The sequence below is a fragment of the Rhinatrema bivittatum genome, chromosome 3, assembly GCF_901001135.1.
Source record: "Rhinatrema bivittatum chromosome 3, aRhiBiv1.1, whole genome shotgun sequence".
NCBI classification, from domain to species: domain Eukaryota; kingdom Metazoa; phylum Chordata; class Amphibia; order Gymnophiona; family Rhinatrematidae; genus Rhinatrema; species Rhinatrema bivittatum.
Genome location: NC_042617.1, coordinates 559,414,062 through 559,439,769, shown reverse-complemented (window position 1 = coordinate 559,439,769; position 25,708 = coordinate 559,414,062). Strand labels below are relative to the sequence as shown.

The following is a 25,708-nucleotide window of genomic DNA, read 5'->3' as shown; positions in this document are numbered from 1 at the left end:
TGGGGGGGAGGGAGGAAGCGGACGTTGTGCGCTGCGCTTCCGCTCCCCCCCCCCCCGACAGGAAGTTCGGCGGGCAGTACGGCCCGACGCCCGAAGATAGCAGGAGGCCGGTGGCAGCAGGAGAGGCAGCTGATCTTCCTGCTTTGGGGGAGAAAGCGGAAGCTGTGCACGTGCTTGAATGTGTATGTGTGGATGAGAATGGGAGTGTGTGTGTGTGAAAACTGGAGCCTGGGTGTGTATGTGGGTGAGAATGGAAGCTTGAATATGTGGGTGAATGGGAGCTCGAATGTGTGTATGTGTGGTTGAGAATGGGAGCCTGGGTTTGTGGGTGGGTGAGAATGGGAGCTTGAATGTGTGTATATATGGGTGAGAATGAGAGCCTGGGTTTGTGTGGGTGGGTGAGAATGGAAGCTTGAATATGTGGATAAGAATGGGTGCTTGAATGTGTGTATGTGTGGGTGAGAATAGTACCTTAAATGTGTATATGTATGGATGAGAATGGGAGCTTGAATATGTGTGGGTGAGACTGGGAGTCTGGGTTTATGTGTGTGGGTGAGAATGGGTGCCTGGATGTGCGTCTGTGTGTGCATAAGAATATAAGCCTGGAGAGGGGTGAAAAAGTGAGAACTTGAATGTGAGCTTGGGGGAGGGGAGAGCATATGAAGTGACAGCTTGAGTGTGTGAGAGGGAGTCTGTGAGAGAAAGCGTGTATGTGTGTGTGTGTGTGTGTGTGGAAGGGAAGAAGACAGTAATAGAAGAAAGACACTGAAAAGGAATTAGGAAATGAGCTATAAGGGAAAAAATGGGAAAAAGAGACCAGGACCAACTGATTAGAAAAATACAAAGATCAGACAACAAAGGTAAAAATATATATCTATATTTTGAGATGTTAGCAATTTAAATATAAGCAACACAACCGCTCTCTCAAAATTTATGGACAGGTAGGAGCCGTGTATAAAATCGTAATAGTCAGTTGACTGAGAGGTGGGTGGAATGTTTGGGGGACGGAACAGTTAATAAGTTTCAGGGAGAAGGGGGGGTGGGGGGAGGAGGGGGGGGGGGAGGGGGGGATGGGGACAGGTGGGAGGGAGGGTGAGCGAGTGTATGAGACAGCAGTGGATGGATGAATGGACCAGGCTAGACGTAGATTGTTTAAGTAGGGGACGCTTGGTTTGGGAACGGGGGTGGGTAGGGGGGGCCTCAGCTGGGAGGGTCACCACTACCAGCATCAGTCTCATCTGTGACACTAAGTCCGGCTTTTTCATAGGTTATGAGTAATCCCACACGGCTTGTGTCATGGAATGTTTGCGGCCTTAACTCTCCCATTAAACGCGCTAAAGTGCTTTCCTTCCTGAATAAGCAATCGCCTTCTGTGGCATTCTTGCAGGAAACACACCTTACTGATAGAGAACATGAGAAGCTTAGGCGTACCTGGGTGGGAGACGTACGGTACGCGTCAGCGAACTCTAAGTCGGCGGGGGTGGCGATTTTGCTACGTAAACAACTTCCTATCACTGTAAACCAGGAAATCAAAGACCCGCAGGGGCGGTATTTAATCTTGGTTACCTCATTGTTTAATCAAACAGTGGTGTTTTGTAATGTGTACGCCCCGAATGTCTATAACCCTCGCTTTTATCGCAGTTTGTATTCCCACTTGTTGCCTTACCTGTCGGATATTTTAATTGTGGGAGGTGACTTTAACACTATCCGGGACCAGAACTTGGACGCCTCCCACAGCCGTAGTTGGGAGGGGGGCAGGGGCAAGGGTCCATCCATGTTGGAAACACAACTCCACTTATTAGATGTATGGAGGACCTTGCACCCCACAGAGCGTGATTTCACCCATCTCTCTAGGGCTCATGCTTCCTTTTCACGGATTGATTACTTTCTTGTAAGTATCCAGGCTTTTTCCCAAGTTTTGGATGCGGGTATAGACAACATTGTCATCTCCGACCACGCTCCGGTGTGGTTGGACATGGGGTTGTCCCCCCCCATTTCTACCCCCAAAATCTGGCGTTATCCATATTTTTTGGTCCAAGATGAAAAATTTAAAGAGTTTCTCTTGGTAAAATGGAAAGAATATGTGTTAAACAACCAGTCCCACGTTTCCCAACCGATTCTATTCTGGAACACTGCGAAGGCGGTCCTACGAGGCGAGATAATTTCCTACGTCGCCCACAGGCGGAAGGCTTTGGACCGCCGGATCCTCTCGCTGAGTTCCCAGATGACTCAGGCCCGCGCCCGCCTCTCTCGTTTGCACACAAAGGAAGCACGAGTCTCTTACATGTCTTTTCAACACGCTCTTAATTCTCTCATACATCAAAGAGCAAAAAAAAGCTATCTTTATTACAAGTTCAAACTGTATCAACACAGCAACAAAGCGGGGAAAATGCTGTCCAACCTAATTAAATCTTCCCAGTCCAGTCGGTTTATTCCAGCGGTGCGTGGGTCTAATACGGCAGTGGTTACGGACACGCCATCTATTCTTAAGAGGTTTCGGGAGTATTACTCCTCGCTCTATGCGTCCGGAGGGTGGGATCCTGCGAGCTGCCAGAGTTTTTGTGAGTCCCTGTCCCTCCCCTGTTTAACACAAGACCAGAGAGACACGCTAAATGCTCCTATTTCGGAAGCAGAAGTGCGCTTTGCCATTCGCCACTCTAAGACCTATAAGGCCCCGGGCCCTGACGGCTTCACCGCGGAATTCTTCAAATCACTGGTGGACCAGGTGACTCAGCCCCTGGTCTCTATGTTCTCGGCGATGGTGCTCCAGGGGTCCTTTCCCGCTCATTCTAATTTGGCACACATTATTCTCATTCCCAAGGTTGATAAGGACCCTCTCATGCCCGAATCCTACCGCCCTATTTCTCTTCTTAACTATGATCATAAGCTGCTGGCTAAAATACTGGCAGACAGGTTGGCGGCTCAGTTGCCGACACTGATTGGGCCCCACCAGGCTGGTTTTATGCGTCAGCGATATGCGCTCGCCAACATCCGCAAAATTCTGGCAGCCATGACTATGAGCCGGCTGATGTCCCAATCTTACTTGGCCATTAGTTTCGACGCGGAGAAAGCGTTTGACCGGGTGGAGTGGGGTTACCTTTTCTTCGTGTTACGACGTATGGGTTTCGAGGGTTTCTTTCTCCGGGCTATTCAACTCCTTTATTCTGCCCCACAGGCGCGCATTGTTGCTAACGGAGCCCTATCCGATTCCTTCCTCGTGGAACGAGGTACTCGCCAAGGCTGTCCTCTTTCCCCCCTATTGTTCCTACTACAGTTGGAACCTCTATTGCATGCCATAACTGCCACCCGGGAGATTCGGGGGGTTCGTATGGATCCCGGCATCTTTAAATATGTTGCCTTTGCGGACGATTTGTTAGTTTTTATTACTAACCCCCATTCCTCCTTGCCCCCGCTCCTCCGCTTAATTGGGTCCTTTGGGGCATTCTCTGGGCTGAAATTGAACGAATCCAAATCCTCGGTACTGGCCCATCCGCCGGATTTGCGAGACTCCTGGCCAAACCCGTTCCCTTTAAAATGGGCGGGCGACTGTTTTCGATATTTGGGGGTGAATATCCCAGTCAACCCGGAGGATGTATACCAGGCCAATATTCCCCACGTACTGCGTCAGACTCAGGAGACCATGGCTCGTTGGCGGTCTTTGCCGCTTTTGGTGGCAGGGCGGGTTGCGCTATTTAAGATGATTTTGTTGCCCAAATGGCTATACCTTTTGCAAAACCTCCCTTTATCGCTCAAACGGAGCGACCTTGCAACGCTGAACAGCGCACTGCGTCGCTTTTTGTGGAAGGGCGGGAGAGCTCGTCTTCCCTTAAAGTGGTTGCAAAATGACTGGAGGTCGGGGGGCCTGGGAGTTCCGGACCTGGCTCGCTACAACCTGGCTTGTAATATGCGGCTTTTACGTAATTGGCTTTTAAATACCTCACACTATACTCCGCTATCAGTAGACCAGGCTCTCATGTTTCCTCGGACTCCTTCCTACGTGGTGCAGGCTGCCTCCAGTCACCTTCCTTCGTTTCTCACTCAAACAGCTCTTATTAAACCCTTGCGTCAGACTTGGGCGCGTCTCGCGAAATTATTACAGATACCTCCACTCTGTGCTTATCTGCTTCCCCTTCGGGGGAACGATGACTTCCCGTCGGGCTCTCAATCGGTCATGTTTCGGAGATGGGAGGACGAGGGGGTCACTCATGTGGGCCACTTGTGGACTCGGGAGGGGACCTTTATGCCGTTCTCTGAATTTAGGAACCTTTATCACTTAGGGGGTAATCAGGTTTTCCCGTACCTGCAAGTGCGCCACTATATGCAAACTTTACCGGAGGCCTCTAAGAGTATAACCCAGTTTCAGGCGTTGGACAGCATATTCCACTTCGCCAGTGCTCGCGCTCCCTCCCTTTCCAGTTACCATAGAGCTTTGCGACGCTTGACGGAAGTGGACGTCCACGCCTGTCTTGTGGCTCGATGGAATAGAGATGGGGATTTTTGCTTAACAGTTCTTATCTTACGTAGGTGTTTTAGGCGTATTACTAGGATCTCGACTAATCAATATTTTCGGGAGATGCAGCTTAAGTTTTTGAGTCGGGCCTACGTGTCTCCCCAAGTGGCTTTTCAACTAACCATTGCCACATCGCCACTGTGCACCCGTTGTCAGGGTGCGGTGGGCACTCTTTCCCACGTATTTTGGGCGTGCCCCACAGTTCACAGATTTTGGCGTAAGGTGATTGCCTACATGGAAGATTTACTTGACGTGGTGCTACCGATTTCTCCAATGTGGTTTTTATTTAGCTGCATCTCCCCAATCCGAGTTCGAGATCCGGGTTCACGCCTGTTGTTGCAGAAGGCGAGCCTAGTGGGGAAGAAATCCATATTGCTGGTTTGGCGATCCTCAGATGCCCCGTCGTTCTGGGTTTGGAGGAACCAGCTGCATGCTTTGATGACGATGGAAGGCATGGCTGCACGTGGCTCCCCTCGGCGACGACGACACTTCCTCGCTATCTGGACTCCGTATCTTCAACAACTGTCCCCGAGGGCGCGGAGTCTAGTGCTGAACGAGTGACAGGCCGAAGGACCTACCGGGCTAGGCGGCCCTTGCTATTTCGTTGGACTGACCATTCTCCTTTTTTTTTTCATCTTATTGTGGTGTTCATACACTGTAGAGGGGGGGGGAGGTAGGGGTGGGGGGGGGACTGTGGTATTTGTTCAACATTGTGGTGGGGGAGGGATCTGAAACCACCCTCCTCCACATTTGTTTGTTGTTTGGAAAATCTAATAAAAATTGTTTGAACATAAAATCGTAATAATAAGAAGGCTAAAGTACCACAAATCACCGTGAATTATGTTTGTATCATTAAGTAAACCTCATACTTAGGCGTAGATGTGAATGCTATGCTGCATAATTTGGCATTATTTATCAGTAAAAAAACAACTAGTAGACCTGCATGCCTACAGCCCACCCATGTTAACCTTGTGCCCACCCAAAAAATCAATTCTGGCTACGCCACTGCTATGAACAGGTGTGCAGCCTCTGTTGGACTTGGCTTAGGAAACATCTGTAGGAAGTCTGACTGGTCAGTATTATTTGTTTGATATATTTCTAGGTTATTTCTTGTGATCTCCTCCTTTGCATGTGGAGTTTTCTTTCTCTGATGATTTCTAAGAAGATTTCTTGTTATTGTATTTGTATTTCCAGTGTTTTGAAAATAAAAAGTAACAAAAAAAACAATAATTCTAGGACTAGGGGACACTCCATGAAGCTAATAGGTTGCACATTTAAAACAAATCTGAGAGAGTATTTTTTTTTCATCCATTGAACAAATAAAAACTATGGTATTTGTTGCCAAAGGATGTGGTGAAAGCAACTAGCATAGCTGGGTTTAAAAAGGGTTTCTTGGAGGAAAAGTCCATAAAACTTTATTAGCTATCTAGACTTGGGAAAGCCACTGCTTATTCTGGTAATTTATGAGCAAGAAGAATTGGGTCTGTTCTTTAGAATCCTGATGGGCACTTGTAACCTGGATTGGCAACTGCCGGAGACAGGATGCTGGGCTTTGGTCTGAACCAGTATGGCATTTTTTATGTTCTTAAGGATTTGAGGCACTGTCTCAATATCAGACATGAAACAAGTTCTACAGAAGCAGTATGTTAAAATATGGAGTGATTAGGGGAAATCCTGCATCTGCATACAGCTGTGACAGTGTCCTCCTGACAGGGCACCATGGGACGAATGTATCACTACAGGCAGAGGAAAGATGATTCAACTTCATGCTGTCTCATAACAAAAGAGTTTGATTCTGGCTTTAGCTTTTTATCTGAGTAACCATATTTGCCTTCTTGATCCAGTGAGTCTGATTTTTTTCCTAAATTAATGCAGATGTTTTGTTTGAGTCTATTCTGAGGTTACTTTGGCTGACCTGTTCTGCTATGAGTATTGGATTTCCCTGGATGGAGACTTATTTCTTCAAATCCAATGTTCTAATATATTTTTTGTGGTATCTCCTGGTAGAAATTGTTTTCTAGTAGGAGAACTTTCTTTTAAAAGCTTTAAAAAAAAAATTTATAAACTATTAGGCATAGCGTAAGGTATTGTATGACGTATTGGTTTAAAGGTTAGATCGATAATTACTACATTTTATATATTTTATAATTAATCTCCCCCAGCATTGTCTTTTTTTTTTTTTTTTTTTGCTTTACTTTCTACATTTGAGTAGTCCATTGCATTTGTTTTAAGTTTCCTAAAAGTGCTTTAATCAGACTTTCAAACATTCCTCAGTGGCCCGAGTCATATAATCATGACATTCCACTGTGGCCAGATGCTAAGATGCAATTGGACATGAGGAGCAAAGTGGAAATCCCATTAAAGATGCTTGAGTAGGGAATGACTCCTTGGTTTAGGGAAAGACTAGTTTGTGCTGTGCTGGAACTGAGGAGCCATTCTTTGCACAGCCAGGCTAATGGAATGGCCCCCTGAGCTATCCTCTTCTAGTCCTGATAATTTTCTGTTGCCTCTTTTGACGAATAGACTTAAGAGGTAATTTTCAAAAGGATTTATGCATTTGAAAATTGCTACTTTTATGTGCGTAACTCCTTTGAAAATCCACTCCACAGGACTTAATTTTCAAAAGATTTTACACACGTAAATGGGCTTTTGAAAATTGCGATGATATTTGCTACTTTTATATGCATAGCTCTTTTGAAAATTCACTCCAAAGAGTAATTATGAAAGGGAGTGCTACAGGTGAGACTGGGTTTTATGTGCAGAAATGGCCTTTTACAAAATGGCCTGTCCGACATGTGGGTAAACATATATATATATATATATATATATATATATATATATATATATATATATATATATATATATATGTGTGTGTGTTATGTATGTGCGTTTGTTTACCTGGATATGTGGAGGCATTCATGGGGATGAAGATTGAGAGGGCTTGCACTTAGATACATATGTTTAAAAATTCAAACGTATGTGCATAAATGTTTCAAAAAAGTTTACATGCACCAGCTAGCAGGAGTAAGTGTGGGGAGGTAAATTTGGTGGGATAATTTTCAAAACAAATCGGCAATACTTATGAGAGTATTTGCATAATTTAGGCATGATGTTATAAAATGGCATGTACAGAGCAGTGAAGCATGAGCCTCACTGCAGGCAATGGTGCAAGACTGCACAGAACCGGAAGGAGAGCTGTGTGTGAAAGTCAGGCGTAGGGGAAGAGAGCACTCAAGGCATGTCTGGCATTCAGCTATACTAATCGATTACAGGAAAGGCTAACTGCTCAGGCACTTCCAAAGTAGGAAAGTGACAGCTGCCTGCAAACAGTTTTCTTTTCCTCCTGAAAATTGGTAGTAATCTTATTTCTAAAAACTGTACACGTTTAAATTAGAACTTTTTCCATGTCCAGAAATTAGACTTTAATGGTGCACTTGACGGTAGCATTTTGTAATTATTGTGTTCCAGTTGATTTCGTTACAAAGCAGAGTGAGGGAGACAGCCAAACGGATTAGTAATTTGCCTAGTCACATTGATTTTTGCTATTGCCACTTTTTTTCACCAGATGGGACACCAGTGGGCTAAACATGCATTTCTCTTCCTGTTTGCTTTTCAGGGGAGTTATTTAAAACTCGACCGCCTTGGGTGACTGGAACCTGGAACTCTACGCTCTTAAAATCAAAATCACAACCACGCCTCTCTCAAGCTGTCTCCTACAAGACTGCAGTACAGGCAGCTTTGTGGCTAATCAGGGTAAGGATAAAGATTGCAGGTCCCATCTGGTCTGTAATATTGCAAACCCCTTCATAATCCCCAGCACTCCACCACTAAGAATCCTCTGTGGTTGTCCCATGCTTTCATGAATCACAATACCAGCTTTAATCCTACTGCCTCCACTGAGAAACGTCCACCACCCACTTTGTAAAGAAATGTTTCCTGAAGTTTATTAGTCGCATTTGGACGAGATCAGGGGGCCTGAAGCTTTTCAAGAGCAGGGCCACATAAGAGATTTCAAATCACGGAGAGGACCGGTTGGGGGGGGGGGGGGGAGGGAGAGAGCTCCTCGCAGTTGTTTGCTGAGAAAGGTGGGGTGGGGAGTTGGGGGGGGACGGACTATATCTGGCCCTTTCAGAGATTGAAATGCTGGGGAAGGGGGAGGCAGGGTACAGGCTTCCCAGGAGTGCAGGGCTGCGGCAGATAGTGCCAGCCGCCTCCTCCGCAGGTTGAGCCCTTGGGTTCTGGGGACCAGTAGGGCTTAGCTTCAGCAGCAGAACATTATGGCTAGTCACAGCTGGAAGCTGGGCTGGTCTTTTGCCTGGCCAGCCCTCTCCCCTACAGGTTGAGCCCTTGGGATCTGGGAACAGTTAGGGCTTAGCTGGACAAGGCAGGGCAGGCACAAGTTGGAACTGAGGTCAGGCACAGGCCGAACATTGTGAGCAGAGACAGACTGGAAGCAGAGGTGTGGGCATGGAACAGGCAGGAAGTGAGGACGAATGGATACTGGAACAGGTTGAACAAGATTGGACAGGATACTAAGCAGGGACTAGGACTGGATACAGACACAGGCTTGGACAGGATACAGAGCAGGAACTGGGATTGGGGCAAGGCAAGGCAATAGCAAGGTAGGGAATGGATGCTAGGAACTGGACTGGGCAGAACAGGACAAGACCAGACAAGGGCAGGACAAGACAACACAGAACAAAGAACACTGAGGCCTGAAGGCAGCGATACAGAAGGCCCATACGCCGCTAAGCACAAGGCGAGGTAAGGATGAAGTTACAGTTGCTGAATCATGATTCAGTAAAAATAAAAACTGGGAGGTGAATATGCAAGGAGATTATTTTCAAAATGGACTGGAAATTTAAAAGTTGAGTAGCAGCTTTATATAATAGAGACAAAATAAAAGCTATTGAGGTACAAAGTGAGCAAGGAGCAGTTAAGTTGCTGTGGGTTATCTGGAAGAAACCTAAAGAGTCTAATATTGTATCTATGTAGGTATAATCTATATGCTGTCATCACAAGGGGAGGAGGTAGATATGGACATTCTATACATTAAAATGGGGGTCCTAAATCTTCCAGATGTAGACTGTAGTCTGCCGGATCAACTAGAAGTTGGTGGATCATGGAATCTTTGCTATAGGATTTTCTTGAGCAACTCTTTGAGGAGCCCATTCATGATGAGGTGCCACTGGACTTGGTACTGACACATGGAAATGGTATCACTGAGATTATAGTAGGGGGCCACCTGTACTGTGTTGTTTACAGTAATTAGGACAAGGGAAGACAAGGAAATGGCAGAAAAACGAAATGAATTCTTTGCATCTGTCTTTACTAAAGAGGATGTTGGGTTCATGCCCATACTGGAAACATTTTTTGATGGTGACGACTCTGAGCAATTACACTTACTGTGAAACTGGAGGATGTAATAAATCAGATTGACAGACTAAAGAATAACAGATCACTGGGACTGGATGGTATTCACCCCAAGAGTTCTGAAGGAACTAAAACTTGAGATTACAGACCTGTTTCTGGTAATTTCAATTTATCATTTAACAGAGCCATGATACCAGAAGACTGGAGGGTGGCCAATGTGAAACTAATTTTTCAAAAGGGCTCCAGGATAATCCGAGAAACTATAGACAGCTAAGCCTGACATTGGTGCCAGGCAAAATGGTAGAAGCTGTTCTTAAAAACAAAATTACTGACCACATAAGTAGACATTGTTCAATTGGGGAAAGTCAACATTGCTTTTGCAAAGGGAAGTCTCTTACCAATTTACTAAAATTTTTGAAGGTGTAAATAAAAATGCAGATGAATGTTTGCCGGTAGATATAGTATATTTGGATTTTCAGAAGGCATTTGACAAAGTCCCTAATGAGAAACGCTTCAGGAAATTGCGAGGTCATGTGATCAGTGGTAGTGTCCTATTGTGGAATTGGTATCTGGATAAAAGACAGGAAATAGAGTATAAGTTTATATGGTCAGCTTTCCAAATGGAGAAAGTTCATTAGTGGAGTGCTTCAGGGATCTGTATTGGGACCTGTGCTATTTAGCATATTAATAATTGATCTGGAGAAAGGAACAATGAGTGAGGTGACTAAATTTGCAGATGACACAAAATTGTTTTAAGTTGTTAAAATAGCAGTGGATTGTGAGGAACTGCAGAAGGACATTGTGAGACTAGGAGACTGGGCTTCTAAATGACAGATGCAATTTAATGTGGAGAAGTGCAAAGTAATGCATGGAAAAATAATCCCAGCTATAGGTATACGTTGTTGGGTTTAGTGGTAGGAGTCGCCACCCAAGAAAAGAACCTTGGAGTCCTTATGGACAATATCTTGAAATCTTCAGCTCAGTGTATGGCAGCTGGCAAAAAGGCGAATAGAATGTTAGGAATTATTTGGAAAGGAATAGAAAACAAAAATGAGAATATCGTAATGCCTTTGTATAGACACATGGGGCAACCTTAGGGTCATGTATTTGGTTTGCAAAAACCCAAGGGAGAAATACTGTACAGAGGGTGAAATGTATTTATTTCACATAATACTCTGCCTTTTTGAAACCAAATCAGTTTCCACAGAATCAAAACAGGAATATACATTGTATAAAAGCAATACAACACTATAGTAAAACAAAATAAGAAACACAACTAAGCACTGTTTATAAACACAATTATCATTCCTACATACCAACTGCTCCAACCTTCTCCCCAATGCCAACCAAAATTAAAAACCCTTGAAGTATTCCAGTGTGTTCTGAGCAAGATCATACTCCACACCTCATCTAACTCAAAAATTAAAATGCCTGCCTAACTAAAAGCCAACATTTTACTATTTTGTAAATCTTCAGATGATCTGTTTCCATGTGTGCCCCTGCTGGTAGACTGTTCCAAAGAACTGGAGCAACATAACTACATGCCTTCCGACACATACAGACCAAGTGGACAACAGATAGAGAGGGATCCAATTATAACACCTGCTGTGAAGATCATAAAGTACGGCCCAGTCCATAAGGAACCAATCGAGCAGACAAATATTTTGGAACAGCAGATCACAAGATTCTAAAAACCAAAGACAAAATCTTAAACTTAGACCTGGACTCCACCGGGAACCAATGCAGCTCCTTCAGAACAGGAGTTGTATGATCGTACTTCTTGCTCCCTGAGAGTAATCTTGCTACATTGTTCTGAAGGAGGTGAAGATGCTTCATATTAGTAACAGTAATGCCCTGCTTATTAGTTACAGTAATGTCCTAGTATAGGGGTAGATTTTCAAAGGGGTACGCGCGTACCCCCCGAAAACCTACCCCAACCCCCCCCCGCGCGTGCCGAGCCTATTTTGCATAGGCTCGGCGGCGCGCGCAAGCCCCGGGACGTGTGTAAGACCCGGGGCTTGCATGAAGGGGTGTGTCGCGCGTGATGACTTTTCGGGGGCGGTGCCGTGGGCGTGGTTTCGGCCCGTGGGTGTTCCGGGGGCATGGCCGCGCCCTCCGGAACAGCCCTCGGGTCGGGTCTTGGCGCGCCAGCAGCCTCCGGCAGGCGTAAATCCATCGATAAAGGTAGGGGGGGTTTAGATAGGGCTGGGGGGGGTGGGTTAGGTAGGGGAAGGGAGGTGCGCCTGGTGCGCGAACAAAAGTATGCGATCGCGTATTTTTGGAAGATCTACCTCCCAGTGCATTGTAATAATCCAGCTGATTGGTCTCTAAAGCATGGGCCGCACAGGCAAGGTCTTTAGAATCAAGACAACGACGGAATCGTCGTATATGTTGCAAGGCCATGACAATGATGACTAAACTGCAGCAGCAACATGGTGCTACATTGTTAAATGAGCATCTAGCTTGACTCTGAGGCTACATATGTCTTTTAGAACCAAATGACACCAGAGAAAACTGGGAACACAATAAACCTTTGTCCCAACTGACTGAACCACAAGACCTCCAATTTACGTGGATTTAACTTCAGCTTAAATCGGGGAAAGCCAATCTGCAAGTGCAGCCAAGCACTCTTCATCTTTTCAGCCCCCACAGTTTGGTCTGCCTTCAGCTGCAAGAATTGGCAACTATAGCCAAAACTCTGAATAAGAAATGCCGGTGGAAGCAGAGCATTAAATAAAAAAATGGGCCAAGTCGAACCCTCATGGGACCCCCCCCCTGTACGAAAGCTTTTTCAAAGACAAATTCAAAGAAACCTGTTGTGAGCAGTCTGTCAAATAAGAAGTAAACCAAAGTAATACAAGGACCGGAAAGACCAACTTGATCCAATTGCTGCATTAACAATTCATGATCAAAGGCAGCTGAGAAATCCAACAGAACAAAGAGGGAGTCAGTTCCCTTGTCACATGCATTACCAGCCCATCCAGTAGGGCCACCAAGACAGCGTTAGTGGGACCAAAACGTTAGGCGGCTAGTGCTGATTTCCAGTGCTTTGCTAGCTGCCTAACTTGACTGGACGAATCAAAGCACTGCAAAAGCAGTTCTACATCTGCCTGGACAAACCCCCTTGCACATCCCCTACAACCCATCCTTCCAGTGTTTGCGTAATAAATAAATGAGCCCTGCGGTCCCCATCCTGTTTCCCTCACGTTCCAGATACTCCTTATTTTAAAGCAATTGCAGTCACATCCCCTTTCCCCAGTCTCCCAATGCTCCTTAAAAAAAAACAAACAAACAAAAAAAAAAAAACAGTTGCCTGGTGCTCACCATTCCTTTTCCCACCTTCTCAATGCTCCTTTTAAAACAATAAGTCCCATAGCCAGTCGTCCAGCTATAATTTTCCCCTGGCTCTCCTCCCTCAGAATATTAAAAAAAAAAAAAAAAAAAAGACATTGGGGGTAACATTTTGGGATTTTCTGCCTGCTGCAGTCCAAATAAGGATAGAGGGCTGGCCTGGGGGTTTACTTTTTCCACCCCACACTCCTTTTTTTGGTTATCTTACCCAGGTAGCGTGTTTTTGAATACCTGCTTCCACAAGCACAGTCTGTTAAATTGCTGCATGTCGTAAGGGACAACCTGAGCTAGTTCTGATTTTATAGAAACATAGAAACATAGAAATGACGGCAGAAGACGACCAAACGGTCCATCCAGTCTGTCCAGCAAGCTTTCAAACGTTTTTTTTCCCCCCAAACTTATCTGTTGCTCTTGTCCCTTGTAAGTGACATTTTTGTTCTATTTCCCTTCCACCCCCGCCATCGATCTATTTCCCTTCCACCCCTGCCTTCGATGTAGTTAGCAGTGCTGGAACTGCATCTAAGTGAAGTATCTAGCTAATTGGTTAGGGGTAGTAACCGCTGTCATAGCAAGCTACTCCCACGCATGTTAATCCAGCCTGTGCAACTCAGTCCTTGGTTGTTGTCTGAATATAAATCATCTTTTCATCATTCCCCCTGCCGTTGAAGCAGAGATCTTTTCATCATTCCCCCTGCCGTTGAAGCAGAGAACTATGCTGGATATCATTGAAAGTGAAGTATCAGGCTTATTTGGTTTGGGGTAGTAACCGCCGTATCAAGCAAGTTACTCCCCTGCTTTTTTGTGGATGCAAATCCTTTTTTTCCACATTTCCTCTTGCCATTGAAGCATAGAGCAATGTTGGAGTCGCATTAACCATGTGTATGTTTATTGAATAAGAGTATTATCTCCAGGCAGTAGCCGTCATTCCCGCAAGCCGCCCCCATGCCTCTTCACTGCATTCACATCCTTTAGACTTTATGGATCCACAGTGTTTATACCCATTACATTCATGGATTTGCGGCATAGCTGAGGCGGAGTGAAACCAGGACTAACCCAAGGCTTTGCTTTGTGACCCTGGTGCTGTGACTGCTCACTTTATGCTAAAGTGGAATTCTCAGGCCCTGCTTCCTGGCAGCAGGGTCTTCTTGTATGAATTCAAGTTTAAAAAACAAACAAAGAATTTCTGGTAAAGCTCCGACTCTGCAATTGCTAGACTTTTCTCCATTGAGCAGGGATAACTGTCTGCGATTTCAGGGTGATTCCTATCCCAAGTTTCTACTCCTGTAATTGGATACTAGAAATACCAAGGCACTCAGCTTATGGAGTTTGAAACCAGTTTATCAACAGATGTATTTTTATTATTGCTAGTATTCATCCACAATGCCAGTCTTACCTGGCTTTGTGGATGAAGGATATGAGATTTATCCTTTAATGACCTTTTAGAGGTGTAGATTGGATGTTGATTACTTTTAAACAGAAATGTCGTACAGTATATAGAGTTTACTTACATACTGTGATATGAGCACAATGCTTTCTAGCTCCATGCATTAAGGAAACATCTGAGCTTTCACTTAAATCTTTCAGGGCAAAACTGGTGCCCCAAATATGACTCTTTCAAGACAACTTGCAGAAGAGAGCAAGCCCATCTCAAGCATCAGCCTGACAGAGGAGAAACAACTTGTATCGTCTTCAATAAAAACCTTATCCAAAAGGTCAGTAAAGCTTTGAGGTACTAGCTCAGTAGGACACATAGAACCAAGTCCTCTAGAGACAGGGACAAGTGAAATTATGGAAGGACTGTGACAAACAGAGCTGCCCCCACGTGAAAAAGTGCACTCTCACCCTGTACCCAACCCCACAAGCTAGGAGGCTCGGTTAAAGAGCATCCACTCAGCAACAACCTCATTGTAGGGTCTGCGGTTCCCGTTAGCTGAAGTCCTTTGCACAACAGGCTCCTCTCCCCACACACCCAGCTGACTTGCTTGCACGGGCTTTCTACACACTTTTCACTTCTTAGTCTCTCACTGGATTTTTCTGGTTGCCACAAAACCAATATGTCTTGTCAACTGTGCATTTCTCTTTCACAACTGTTTGGGTTAGAAAACGAATTGCTTTTTTTTTTTTTCTTTTTATGACCGGGGATCAGCCCTTATCCTGCTCTGGAGGACATTACCAGGCCCAGTTATATTTCCAGTGCAATGTATTTGTATATAGCCTGACTTCGGGAATGGCCTCTGCTATTATTGGCATGAGTAGCGTGGCATCTTCTTAGTGTTTGGGTAATTGCCAGGTACTTGTACCCTGGTTTGGTCTCTGTTGGAAACAGGATGCTGGGCCTGACGCACCCTTGGTCTGACCCAGCATGGTAATTTCTTATGTTCTTAACAGCAAGCTCTCCCTCCAAACCCTTTCCCCACCCAATCACCTTTCTGCAAGCACCATAACTGGGAACGTTTGAGTTGGGGGTCACCTTGAAATTCAGTGCGGATTGGGGAAAAGTGCACACACCAATGTTCTCTCTTCCACTCCCCTCCCCCATACTCTCTCACACACACATTCTCTTTTTATCTCCCCCCCCTCCCCTCTTCAGGGAGGAGATAAAAAGTGACTCCACCACTCTCCTCTCTAGCCTGAAGCCCAACCCCAGAACGTTTCCCTTCCTTAACCATAGGAGCAGAAGGATTCTCCAAGGCATCTCAATCAGCAGAGAACAGAGCTCCGCTTCATGCTCCAGCCCCTCCCCTGTCAGGCAGCTTGGATGGTAAGGGAGTGACGTGGTTGAGGCAAAGGCTGGAGCTCATAAAGCACAGAAGTAAAGACCCATTCTGCTCCCTAATCCAGTCTCTCTTCTCCTATCTTGCAGGGAATAGGAGTGGAAAGGGAGAATTTAGATTGAACATAGCAGAAAAGACCAAAGAAGAGCTACTCTGTTCCATAATGCAGCCTCTCCCTTCCTGTTGTTTTTCCCACTCTGGGCTGCAGGAGCAGGGCACCCTTCTGGCCATAGGCTAGCTATGGCTCTAGTGAAAATTACTGCTTCCCTATCATCCTGCTAGACCAGTCCAGATGTGGGTTTATGGTATCCTGCCAGCAGATGGAGACAAAGAACTAAAACTTTTTCAGTGGCATAACCACTGCGATAAGGGGTGGAACAGGATAATAAATTGCCATATTTTCCATCTCCAGCAGATGATGGCTGGAACAGCAGGATTCCTCACTTCCAGGTTTTGGGTTCCTGGTCTTTCTTGGTAGAGCTAATTTCATGCTTTGTTTGCTTCCAGGGCAGCACTCTGGATTGATTCTCCTGGTAGAACTGGTACTTCTGTTCCTAGTGCAGAAATTCTTGTGATATGGGCATTGGATAGCAGGACGCTCTGCCTTTAGCCAGTAAGACAAGCTCTGTTCTGTCGTGGGGTGGCAGTAAATGACTTCAGCTGAACCTTGAGCATCCGGGAGCCTTTTTTCTTTGTCGGCTGCAGTGGGGCCTGTTCTGGTTGAGAGGCTCTTAAAAGTCTTCAGGATAGAAAGATTGAATTCCTCTCTCAACAGTCCCTTTCTGCTGCAGCCTTGGCCAACTAGTCTTCCATGAGTGACCGCTGAGTGGCTCATGCCTTGTTGCTCCCTGAGGCAGTCTGATGAGAATCCAGGGCCGCCTTTTTCGGCAGATGCAGTGTATGACCTTACTAGGCTTTCTTCTCAGTCAGTGGCATCAGTTGTTTTGGTGCGGAAGCTTTTATGGCTGCATAAGTCAGAGGCAGATATAGCATCTAAGGCTCATCTCAGCAAACATTTGTTTTAAAAGAAAGTAATTTTTTGAGGGTAGATCTCAAAAAGTTAGCTAAGAATCTGCAAGAGTCTAAGCCCCACAAGCTGCCAGAGGACAGAGTCGATCAATCTCGCCGATTGGCAGATGTCATACAGTGATGGCCTTAAATTTTGGAGGTAGTACAATTAAACCACTCTTATTTCCTGTCATCTCTATGGTGCTACTAGTCAAGCAGTAGGTTGTTCTGTCCTGTGAGACCTATGACGCCTCTCTCTCTGTCCCCACAGGCATCATGAGAAGCAGAAATATTAAGCTGAATTGAACTTGGTTTATCTGTGTGATAGCACACAGGAAAATGTAACCAGCCATAAGGCGACCAACCTTTTGAACGCTGCATTTACAGCTTGTTTTACATATGTTCACTTTTTCTTGTATCTTCCTTCTTACTGGGAGAAAGAGTGCTTTGCTAGCTAATCATTTCCAACAGCATTATTATTAGATAAAAACAGCAAATTAATTCATCTTTGGAGACTAGATCATGGGTGGTGGATGTTTCCATGGTCCATTAGCTCTTAGTAGGGACATTAATTTACTAATGCAAAACCTAGCGAAAAGTGGACAGTGTTACTTGTGTTCTCTGGTCCATAACAGATATACAATTTTAAAAGTGAAAAAAAATGACAATGAGATATATTGTTTCATTTTATTAAATATTTAACAGAAACCATATAGAAACTTAGAGGACCTCTCTATAAACTACATTAACAGTATATTAGAAGTCTCCCGTAACCGACTGCCACAGGATGGAGTCACACAGTGGCTGAACAGGTTTGCAGGATAGCTGCCATGGATCCTATCCTGCAGGGGCCAAAGAAGGAGAGGACTGCCACGGACCCCATTCACTTTGGATGAAGAAGGGATTTATTTTATTTATTTATTTTGAACTTTTTTATACCGACATTCATGTAAAAAATACATATCACATCGGTTTACAGTGAAACAATTATAGGAACAAGTCATTACATAGAACAGGGGGTTGCATAGAACTGGGATCCAGGAAGTTAAAAAAGTTAACAACTGCTAATATATAATTAAGGTAATAACCAAGCATTGAAACGGAACGGAACGGAAATCGAAAAGTCATCACCTTCTGAGAAGATGTGTGTGTGTGTGTATGAGTGGGAGCCTGTATGTGTGTGTGTGGGGGAGCCTGTGTGTATATGTGTGTGTATATGTGTGTGTGTGTGTGTGAGGGGGGGTGAGTATGGGAGGCTGTGTATAGGAGTATGCACGTGTGTATGTGTATATGTGTGTGTGTGTGTGTGTGAGGGGGGTATGGGAGGCTGTGTATAGGAGTATGCACGTGTGTATGTGTATATGTGTGTGTGTGTGTGAGGGGGGTATGGGAGGCTGTGTATAGGAGTATGCATGTGTGTGTGTGTGTGCCTGCCTATGTCTGTCTGTCCACATGTGTGGGAGCATGAGAGACAGGGCTTTGCTGAAAGAGCAAATGAGTAAAATGTACTTGGTGTTGATCAGGTTATCTGGTTCCTATCTGATGTAAATGTTCATCACCAAATAAAAGTGAAAAAGATAAATATTGTTTTAATGTATTAAAAAATTAAAAGGACCTGCCTGTATGTGTGAGCCTTTGTGTGTGTGTGTGTGGGGGCACATGAAACCTGACAGGCAGTGCACCTTCCACTGTTCTGGGCCCCACCTGGTGGCCATAGACAGACACGACGGTATAACTGACCGACAGGCCAACATAAGCCTTTTATATATATATATATATATATATATGTAAATGAGCAATTTGGACGACAGTTAGAACTGATGGTGAGCAGTTTTTGATTTATTGGCTCTGTTAAATAAAAAAAAATAAGCCTTATCATATCAACGCTAGATTTTACATAGATAATTGACTGGTCAATAGAATTTTAAAGACTACGGTTTAGAGCTACTGTGTGTAAAGCTAGTTTTGAGAGAAAGATATGTGTGCTGTTACTTTAAGTGGAGATTAATGTACCAGGTGGATCTATAGAGGGAAAGGTAATATGGGTGGGGAGGAAAGGAAGGGAGTTTACATCCAAAGTAGAAATATGTTTAAGATTTCATGATTTTATCTTTTAATTAAAAAATATGAATATGCATTATAACAGTGAGCAATGGTAAGATTGTACTTTATTAAATAAAAAAAACATCATAAGCCAAATTTATCACCAGTTTTTTCTTGCTTTCATACAGAAAATATGCCTCAGGATCCAACTTGTACCCTGTGCTGCCATCCAGACAATTCATGCTTCAGCCGCAGGAGACTCTGCACCTGCTTTTAATATCATCCAGGATTCCTGCCTACGAGGTCCGCATTTCTTGTAGAGCAATATTTATTTTCTTGAGTATCTTGCAGGCCCAGAGACACCAGTTCTGGACGTGGGTTCAATTAAATTGTAATTTTTGGAAGTCAGAAAATTCCATGTATCCAAATGAGGGCATATTCTCATGGTATTTTTTGGACATCAAGATAATTGCAAGAATGTGCATTTTAAGTTAACAAGTTGGAGAAATGTACCCAAAGTAGGGATGTTTCATAGTCTTCTTGTGTTTCAGTATTTGTATTGATGCTCCAGTAAGCTCAGAAGTACAGTATATGGTGTGGGTGGGGTCCCTGGCTGAGTGGCAGGAGCTAGCATGACATCAGCAAGGTGTAAGTAACTTTGAGGGGCAAAGGATCACTTTATTCACTTTTCTATGTACACAAAATGTAAGCAGGTAAACAATCATTTTAGAAACATTTCTAACATAAATCGTCTCATTATGATTTCTCATTTCCCAGCTACTTTATCTTATAAAACTACTATAAATATGTTGAAACCTAGAGTTACAAGACAGAAAATCAACTGAAACCAATAGATACGTTTATTTATTATGAAATATATCTAAAACAAAAAAAAAAGGACACTTCCACCTTCTTATTTTTGGAAGCATGTATGTGTACTATACTTGGAAGTATGTAGATTACTAATTAAGTGTAGCCTGAGTACTGGGTCTTACACAGCAGTGTGTGTGATGCCTCAAAGCCTCTCATCCTTTATAATCACAAATGTTTATTGAAGGAAACGGAATGCGCTCTCCAAAGAGAAAATAGATTTTCTCCAAACCTTAGAAAAAAATAGGGTTTTTTCTTGCTGTGTATCTAATTTAATACCAATGAAGAAAAAAATCTGCCTTTTCTTTAACAATTTAAACCCCCTTTATCTCTTCTTACCAACAGCAATACATTCACTCATTCATATTTACACAACTGAACCTAAAAGCCCATCTTCAGCTTTAGTCTTAGAAACTTACCTCGGGCTTTTGGAAAATATTTGTTTATCCTTTATTTTGGCTATCGTGCCTCAAAAGATGCAGTACTGGATTATCTTCTCTATACTGTATATCCTTATGAATTATTTTCCAGTTTTCCAGTTCCTCAGGATTACTCAATGCATCAAAACAGGCCACTGCCACAGAGGGAAGGCAGCCTAAGCCTCTGCAGCAGATGCAGACGAAAGCCACATCCTGAGATTTTTTTTTTTCTACAGTTTCAACATGTCTTCTGTATCACCCTTAGATGAGGTTCTGGTAGGGGGAAGGCTTCAGAATTTCAAACAAGTATACTCGTTAATACCAACAGTCCTGAAAATTGTACATCAGGAATATCGAATGAACCTCAAATCTGCTGCCCAAATAATCCGCCAATGAGACAGTGGTTAGAAACAAAACCACTCATGTTTCTTCAAAAAAGGTTTCATCCTTCTTATTAGCCAACGTAATAGAGTCTGTTTCTCTACAAGAAGTGAACATGGGGTATTATTCCAAATACTTTCTGATTATAAAGAAGAGAGAGGGCCTTCAACCTGTCTTAACAAATACCTAATGGACTCTGTGTACCATACTTCCTTTCTTACAGTACAGCAGCTGGCTTTGCTCTCTAGATCTAAAAGATGCTTACTCTCACACATTTTAATTCACAAGACTTACAGGAAATTTCTACATTTCATCATAGCATAGGGTCACTGTGTGCCCAGGATTTTCACAAAATGCCTTACAGTTGTTGCCACTCACTTAAGGAAAAACAATATTTTTGTCTTTCCATACCTTGCCAATTAACTCATATCTAGTCAATCTCTTCAGAGCATAAGTTACACCATACTGGGTCAGACCAAGGGTCCATCAAGCCCCAGACTATGTTCTTCTTATGTTCTTAGATCCCATGCTACTAATACTGGCAACAAGAAGTGGCTATTTCTTATTGATTAATAGCAGTTTATGGACTTCTCCACCAGGAACTTATCCAAACCTTTTCTAAACCCAGCTATATTAACTCCCTTAACCACATCCTCTGGCAACGAATTCCAGAGCTTAATTTTGGGTTGAGTAAAAAAGAATTTTCTCCGATTCGTTTTAAATGTGCTACTTGCTAATTTCAGGAAGCTCATTTATCCATGCTTTTTACCATGAGCACCTCACAATCCATAAGATTTATTATTATTATTAATCTTCAAAACTTCAACATGAAAAAATATTTTACTGAAAATTTAAAGATTCTCTCCCAAAATATGCCTCTTATTCATAGAGCATAGTCTTCCTCTCAGAAACTTATTTCTAGTGATCAAGATGCTGGCTTTGATGTTACGTCTCCTTCTTCTGCTCTAGATGTCTCTGCATTGTTAGCAAATTCTCTTGAGAGCATAGTTGCCAGAGAAACCTTGCTTGTATCATTTGCCTTAGAAATGGATAGAGACTTAGTACTGAAACCTTTTTTCAGAAATAGATCTTTCCCCTTTTTTGGGGGATAAGATCAAAGTGTTCCCTGATCTATCCAGGAGTACACAGATGTAGAAAGCTTTTTTGCAACTGAAACCCCCAAGTCCTGCCGGATTTATGCGTGCAGGGCACTTGCGCGCCAGCGCACCTATATTGCATAGGCCGCCGGCGTGCACAAAGCCCCGGGACGGGCGTAAGTCCCGGGGCTTCGTGGAGGGAGCATGTTGGCAGTCCGGGGGGGGGGGGGGGGTGTCTGGGGTCAGGGGGCGGTCCGGGGCGGGTCCGGGGGCATGGCGACGGTTCGGGGGCGGGCCGGGGGGGGGGGGGGGGCGGTCCCAAGTCCTCCAGCACTGCGGCCTGTGCCGGGGGATGGTAAGCCGGCGCGCGCAAGTTACGCCTGCCTCAGGCAGGTGTAACTTGTACAACAAAGGTAGAGGGGGATTTAGGTAGGGCTGGGGGTGGGTTAGATAGGGGAAGGGAGGGAAAAGTGGGGGGACGCCCTGATTTCGGAGTGACCTCGGAGGGAACGGAGGCAGGCTGTGCGGCTCGGCGCGCGCAGACTGCCGATTTTGCGCAGCCTTGCGAGCGCCGACCCCGGATTTTAAATGATATGCGTGGCTACGCGCATATCTTTTAAAATCCGGCGTACTTTTGTTTGCGCCGGTTGCGCTAACAAAAGTACGCGCGTGCGTACTTTTTAAAAATCTGCCCCATGGGAATACATTTATTTTTTATGATTCTTCACACTTAAAAAGGTTTTACGATGATAAACTTGCTCAATAAGTAAATTAAAGGCTGGTAGATTTTAAAACCCGGACATGCATCGAAGTTGGGAGATTTTCACGTGACTTGATGTGGCACGCAGGTACACATATCTCCCACTACGTGAACAAATCATAAAAGCAAAATATGAGCAGGGCATGGACAGGGTCTGGGAGGAGCATAGGCAGGTCATGGGTAGGCCATCTCTGAAAAATTAAGTTAGCATGTAAGCAGTTATGCGCACAAGGGTGCCAGGGCCCCCAACTGTGTAACTTTATTTCTGCTATGGAGGGCGTGTAAGTCATGTAACAAAATATTAGGCTAGTCAGTGGGGGTTTTAAGGGTCGAGGGTAACAGGGTAAAAGGGAGGCAAGTTAGATAGGTGGATTAGGAAGTCCTCTCCTTTACTGGGGCAAACTGGGAGTGAACTGGGAAAAAGAGCTATTGTGTCGGTGCGCATAGCTACTAAATTTCCCCTCACTTACGCACTCAAGGTGGCATTTGTGTGCACATGCTTGTGTCAGTATAAAATCACGCACACATGTATGCGCGTATAGCTGATTTTATAACAAATGCATATTTATGCATATATACCCGTATGTTATAAAATTGTCTCATCCATGTGCACGTGCCAGCAAATGCGCACACAAATGTGCCCGCGCGCAGGTCTTAAGATTCACCTCTATATATGTAATTTGTTTTTCCAGTAACACTATTATATTTGTAACTTTCTATCATGTAACATCTGTCTTTTCAATTATGGACTATTGTTTGTTATGCTTTTTTTATGGTTGCTTATTTCCTTGTTTAGTTATGCATATTTAAACTTTGCTTATATTTTTAGTTTTTTTCTTATTGTATACTTGAAAAAATTTCTTTGTATAAAAAGTTAAAAAAAAAAAAATTAAACATGAAGCCATCCCATGTAATCAAGTAAATGGAGCCTATTTGGACGCAGCCTAGGGAAAAGCATTTATGCCTCAAGAGAGAGCAGATGAATTTTCAAAACTCATTCTGTGAATCATGGACCAAGGACATGTCTCTGCCCTTGTTTTCATGAAGATATTAGGCCACATGGCAGCAATGATGTAAGTCACATCCTTTGCACATCTTCAGAGGAGACAGGCTCAATGGGAGCTAAAGCTTCAATGGAACCAACATCTTCAACCCTTGTCAAAGTGTGAATATCAAAAGCTTTCATCAAATCTCTAACATGGTGGTTAAATTGTTCAAATCTTTTAAAAGGTCAATTATTTCACTACCCCCAGGTTCAAGAAATCCAATCAGGTTTGGGGATCTCATCTGAGAAATTTCTCCTCTTGGGGAAAATGGTCACTAGATGAGATGTTCCTTCATATCATCCACCTAGAATTGCGAGTAATCTTTAGTATTCTGAAAGTGTTCATTCCATGGTTGAAGAATATGGTGCTGATCCAGACAAATAACCAGATGGCAATGTTTTACATTAATAACAAGGGGGAAAGGAGGAGCAGGGGTGATATGATTCAGACCTTCAGATACTTGAAAAACTTTAACGATCCAAAGACAACGACAAACCTTTTCCGCCAGAAAAAAATCAGCAGAACCAGGGGTCACGAGCTGAGGCTCCAGGGAGGAAGACTAAGAACCAATGTCAGGAAGTATTTCTTCACGGAAAAGGTGGTGGATGCTTGGAACGCCCTTCCAGAGGAAGTGGTGAAGTCCAAAACTGTGAAGGACCAAAGGGGCATGGGATAAACACTGTGGATCCATCAAGTCTAGAGGGCGTGAATAAAGTGGAAGCAGCAAAACACTGCACGGAGCGGCAGTAGCCACAGAGGCATTCACGGAGCGGGATGCCAGTGGCCAGTAGTTATTGTTCCACCTTCACAGAGCGGAAGGATGGAGGGCTGCTATCTCCAAAAAAAATTAAAAAAAACAAACAAAAAATAATAACAGGGGTGGGTAAGAGTATGGGGCAAGGGTGTGGCCTGCTTGTTACAGCAGTTGCTACCCCTAATTGAGCTGGATGTCACTCGGATGCAGATACGGCGCTGCTCTCTAAATTGGTGGTGGGGTGGAGGGGAATTAGGGCTGGAGGGTACTGGAAGCCGATAGTAACAGGTGGGAGAGAGAAAAAGGGAAATAAAATGGATAAAGTGAGTAGCTTGCTGGGCAGACTGGATGGGCCATTTGGTCTTCTTCTGCCGTCATTTCTATGTTTCTATGTTTCTATGGAACAAGTTCTTACAGCTTTTGCCTGGAAGCCTCCAAAATTTGAAAATTGGTAGTCTTCCAGGGAATGTTTCTTCTAGATATCTATTTTCCAGGAAACCAGAATCAGATAGAAGACAAATTACATTGTCAACTACAACCACATGAATAATTGCTCTACAACCACATAACACAGGAACCCTTTCATCTTTGGAGCATTCTACATGTAGACCTTTGTGCGTTCCTCAACAACAGGGTTCCCGCATACTCCTCCAGGAGACCAGAGAGGGGCAGATTGATTGTGGATGCTTTCTCAATTCAGTGGAATCTAAGGCTTCTCTGCACATTTTCCCCCATTTCCCTTTATTTTAAGGAGTCTTCAAAAACTGAGGAGGGAGGACAAATTATTTCTATTGTCCTTTTTTTGACCTTGTTAGCTTTGGTTTCTCTAGCTTCAGTGCCTAGCTGTTTAGCCACTGGTAAGGTTGCAGATATTTCCAACCCTTATCATGCAGTGCAATGGTAATCTTCTACATTCCGAGGTCAATATTCCAAGTGCATTCAGCACTAGTCATGTAAGTATAGCTTATGCAGTTAAGTAGCAGCCACTGAATATGCACCTACATTTACCTACATGCATACAATAGCCGCATAACTTGTGGGCATGTAGTGGGTGGATCGATCAGGAATGAGTTATCCGTACAAGTTGTGAGGCTAACTATGGCTAAGTTAGATGTGCCATAGAGCAGGTCTAAACTTAGCCGGTGATATCTTAGATGGCTAAACATGGATATATACATGTCTGTTCAGTGGCTTAGCCTTGCTGTTGAATATATCTTGTAACTTAGCTAGATAAGTGTAATCTGGCTAAGTTACTTAAACAGCCAGTTTTGAATATTGACCCCACTAAGTTTTAGTCTTTGACTCTGACAACAAGGATGTTG

At 44.0% G+C, this 25,708-nt stretch overlaps 1 protein-coding gene across 1 annotated transcript in view; it reads left to right on the top strand.

Annotated features, from left to right (window-relative positions):
• Nucleotides 1-25,708, top strand: part of ECT2L (epithelial cell transforming 2 like) — a 168,210-nt gene that overhangs the window by 45,701 nt on the left and 96,801 nt on the right. Inside the window, exons 6-8 of the mRNA XM_029596464.1 lie at nt 8,127-8,263; nt 14,819-14,946; nt 19,248-19,362. Of these exons, the coding sequence (XP_029452324.1) occupies nt 8,127-8,263; nt 14,819-14,946; nt 19,248-19,362 (380 nt within the window). The remainder of the gene's footprint in view (nt 1-8,126; nt 8,264-14,818; nt 14,947-19,247; nt 19,363-25,708) is intronic.